This window comes from Priapulus caudatus, unplaced genomic scaffold, assembly GCF_000485595.1.
Source record: "Priapulus caudatus unplaced genomic scaffold, Priapulus_caudatus-5.0.1 Scaffold762, whole genome shotgun sequence".
Classification (NCBI taxonomy): Eukaryota; Metazoa; Priapulida; class Priapulimorpha; order Priapulimorphida; family Priapulidae; genus Priapulus; species Priapulus caudatus.
The window spans coordinates 61888-65202 of NW_014577823.1; the positions used below are offsets into that span (position 1 = coordinate 61888).

A 3315-nucleotide genomic window follows, 5' to 3' on the forward strand; every position below is an offset into this window, starting at 1 on the left:
GTGTGATTGCTTACCGGAACTAATACCGGAGCTGATACTGCCTCCTCCGAAGCTGCCGCCACGAGCGCCACCTACTCTGATGGTTCCACCTCGGGATCCACCGAAGCCTGCGCACAGAGTGATAGGATGAGACGAAACGATAGATGTAGTTGAATAAATAAATAGAGATAAAGTTAATGAACAATCATATTTGTTTACATATATACATATATATATTTATTTATACAATAAGTATGCTGCATATATCTATCTCTCTCTCTCTTCCTATATATATATAATATATATATATAGTGAGTGAAAGAGAAAGAGAAAGAGAGAGAAAGGAGAAAGAAGGCGAGTATAAGATAGTGACAGATATAAAGATTGAGATTAAGTGAGATAAGAGATAAAAGATAACAGATATAAAGAGAGAGAGAGATAAAAAGAAAAGAAAAAGAAAGCGAGAGAGAGAGATTGTAACAAGTAACTAATGTACGGTACGTACGGTACTATTATTGTACGGTACTGTACGGTACGGTACGATACGGTATGGTACGGTACGGTACTATTAATGTACGGTACTATAGGTAACGGCTTGCTCTGACATCATTAAGACACTCACCTCGCGCTACTGCAGCGAACCCACTGCTGCCTCCACGACTGCTGCTAAACACCGCACCGCCGCCACCGCTGCTGCTGCTGCCGCTGCTGCTGCCGCTGCTGCTGCCGCTGCTGCGGAAACCCCCGCCAGATATGGACGCAGCTAAGCCGCCACCGCCGCCGCTTCCTCCTCCTCCTCCTTGTTGGTAACCATCGCACATTGCCTGGGCCACGAAGACCAGCAGGATTGCTGATACGAAGATCGTCTTCATCCTAGACAGAGATAGAGGAGGCAGAGAGATGACGTGTGGCGACGGCCGGACGCGAATACAGGGATTGTTAGAGAATAGCATTCCTAACTACCTAACTATACAACTTCTTCCTAGCTACATCTATCTTCATGAATTCACATCTCATATGAAAATGTTAACTATATATATATATATATAGGACTCCGTCTATGTATACTACCACCGTACTTACACAGTAAAAAATATATATACATATATGTATATGTTTATATATTATTGAGTTATATATTGTAATGCTACATTACTCGCTTACTTGCTTGCTGGCAAAATAGTTCGTTTTCCTTTGAGGCTACGTGTATATACGTTTCTTGTTTTATCATTATAGCTGCATGCCTTTATTATCCCGCGCTTACATTTCAACTGGCGGCCTTGTTTACAATCTTAGCTGCACACAATGTTTACAATGTTTACAATGTTTACAATGTTTACAATGTTTACTTTCATGACTTGTTTTGCTTTCATGTGTATCGAAAGTGCGAAGGAAATGAATTTACATATACGACGAGCGAATACATGTTGTTACAGTACTTTATTACTACTAGTAGTATATAACTATATATTTATACTTCTACATGTAAATACATAATTTAAAAAAAAAAAAAATATGATGGCCTTGTTTTGTCACAATTGCTTAACACGTGTAGTTCAAAGGTCATCGAAATCTGACGTTCTCGGGTGTTATCCGAAGATGAACAACCCGGTTAGTTCACTTACAGAGGTACGTTCCGTTGTTCACTCTATCACTTTATCGTGTTTCACTAGATTTTCACCTAGTTGCAACGATTATCGGGGAAGTTTTTCAAAGGAAAGTTTACATTCGCAATCAATGTAAATTTTATCCATCTAATAGAGCGGAATTCGAACACGAACGTGTTAAAAATTTGATAAATGTTGAATTTTTGAACCTTCTGCGAGAGAAAAAAGCAGGTACTCAGTCTGTGATGTGATCTCATGCTATCATCTCAGCGTGCGCTACATTCGCGCCTAGATTCACTACACCTTATAATTAATATATATATAATTTAATTATAATGGCGTTAATCCTGCACCAAGCTGTGTCTAATTCCCCAACTTCGGTAAATCCACGTCTAACTCAATCATCATCTAGCGTTAATGTCAAACTATATACTATATACTCTATATTATATACTATATATACTATATATATACTATAGCGTTAATGTCAAACTAGAGTTGCGTAATATAAGCTCATTCTCGCCCGCTATAGTGCTGCCCCCTGCATGCGCTCGTTGTCAGCTGACTGGACGACAACTGCCTCCATGTTCACCGGTACACTGCCATATACTTTAGCGGTATTAGCTTTTTACTTATAGTGCCGGCTTTTGCGCACTGGCTTAGGAACCTGGCTGCGTGGTCCGGAGTGGACGGGGAAGGAGTCCAGCTTGACCGGGGCGAAGCGGATCTGTCCGTTGTTGTTCTTCTCGAATCCGTACGTCGCTCCCTGCTCGGTCTTGCCCTTTCCGCTCGCCTGCTGCGTGAACTGCTGGGTGGCGTCCTGGGAGGCGGTGCGAGAGGCAGATATCGTGCACGCAAGCAGCATATTTTTCCGCTCACTGCATTAAGCTTCACCGTGTACGGGCTGGCCACCTCCGCACAGAGGCTAAAGAATTTTGATGGCCATTCGGGAGACTGCCGATAGCTTTATTGGGCTACGGGCCGGGCACTTTGGCCCGCCCAAGCGGCGTTTCGTCCGGTATTCGCGTCCACATATAGGCAGAACACAACTTGCCCAGGTTTTCCAAAGTTGGTCCATAATCCATATCATACAGTTAAGCCGATTAGGCTAAGAGAGATGGGGCTGGTCGATAGTAAGTATTGCTTGCGAAACACTTGATCCTGATCCTATATAAAGAGGAAGCCAAGTTGAACATAATGTAGCTCTGTGTAAAAAGAGATGTTTTACTAGAGTAAATTTCAATTTCTTCATAACCATCTGAATATGGGTTACCGCCACCCTCATACATCTAGACTTAGGGAGTGTACATAGCACAAATTTTCCCTTCCCACGCGAATTTTGCCCGGGCTGCGGCCGCCTGAAACCTGCTTAAAACAAGCGTGCGAGACTTGCCACTTCGCACCCACGCGCCTCGCGCAATGTCGAGTGAAGATAATGATCGGCGCGAGTGAAAGCTAAAGCTGACTCGGCCTATGTTTGCAAAGGTAAAATTATTGTTAGAACTTTATCAAAGTGTCGGTTCCGGCTTAACGCTTATTATCGAAACATTGATGCAAATACAGGTGTAGCGAGTTGTGCAGGCGGCTACGTCCCACGACATCCTCACTTTATAATTATCAAAGGTCGCGAAAAAGCAGCCCGGGAGAAGCGTGCAGGCGCAGCTACAGGTGGCTTGTGTATACGTTGCTGGGGCGGCATATTGATTGATGTACGGGGAGGGGAGCGTGC

At 43.3% G+C, this 3315-nt stretch overlaps 2 protein-coding genes across 2 annotated transcripts in view; both read right to left on the reverse strand.

Moving 5' to 3' along the window:
- LOC106813378 (keratin, type I cytoskeletal 9-like) overlaps nt 1-3315 on the reverse strand; it is a 34478-nt gene that overhangs the window by 5546 nt on the left and 25617 nt on the right. The window lies entirely within an intron of this gene.
- The window catches only part of LOC106813379 (glycine, alanine and asparagine-rich protein-like), a 21540-nt gene continuing 19625 nt past the window's right edge, over nt 1401-3315 (reverse strand). Inside the window, exon 5 of the mRNA XM_014817513.1 lies at nt 1401-2352. Within this exon, the coding sequence (XP_014672999.1) occupies nt 2215-2352 (138 nt within the window). The 3' untranslated portion in view covers nt 1401-2214. The remainder of the gene's footprint in view (nt 2353-3315) is intronic.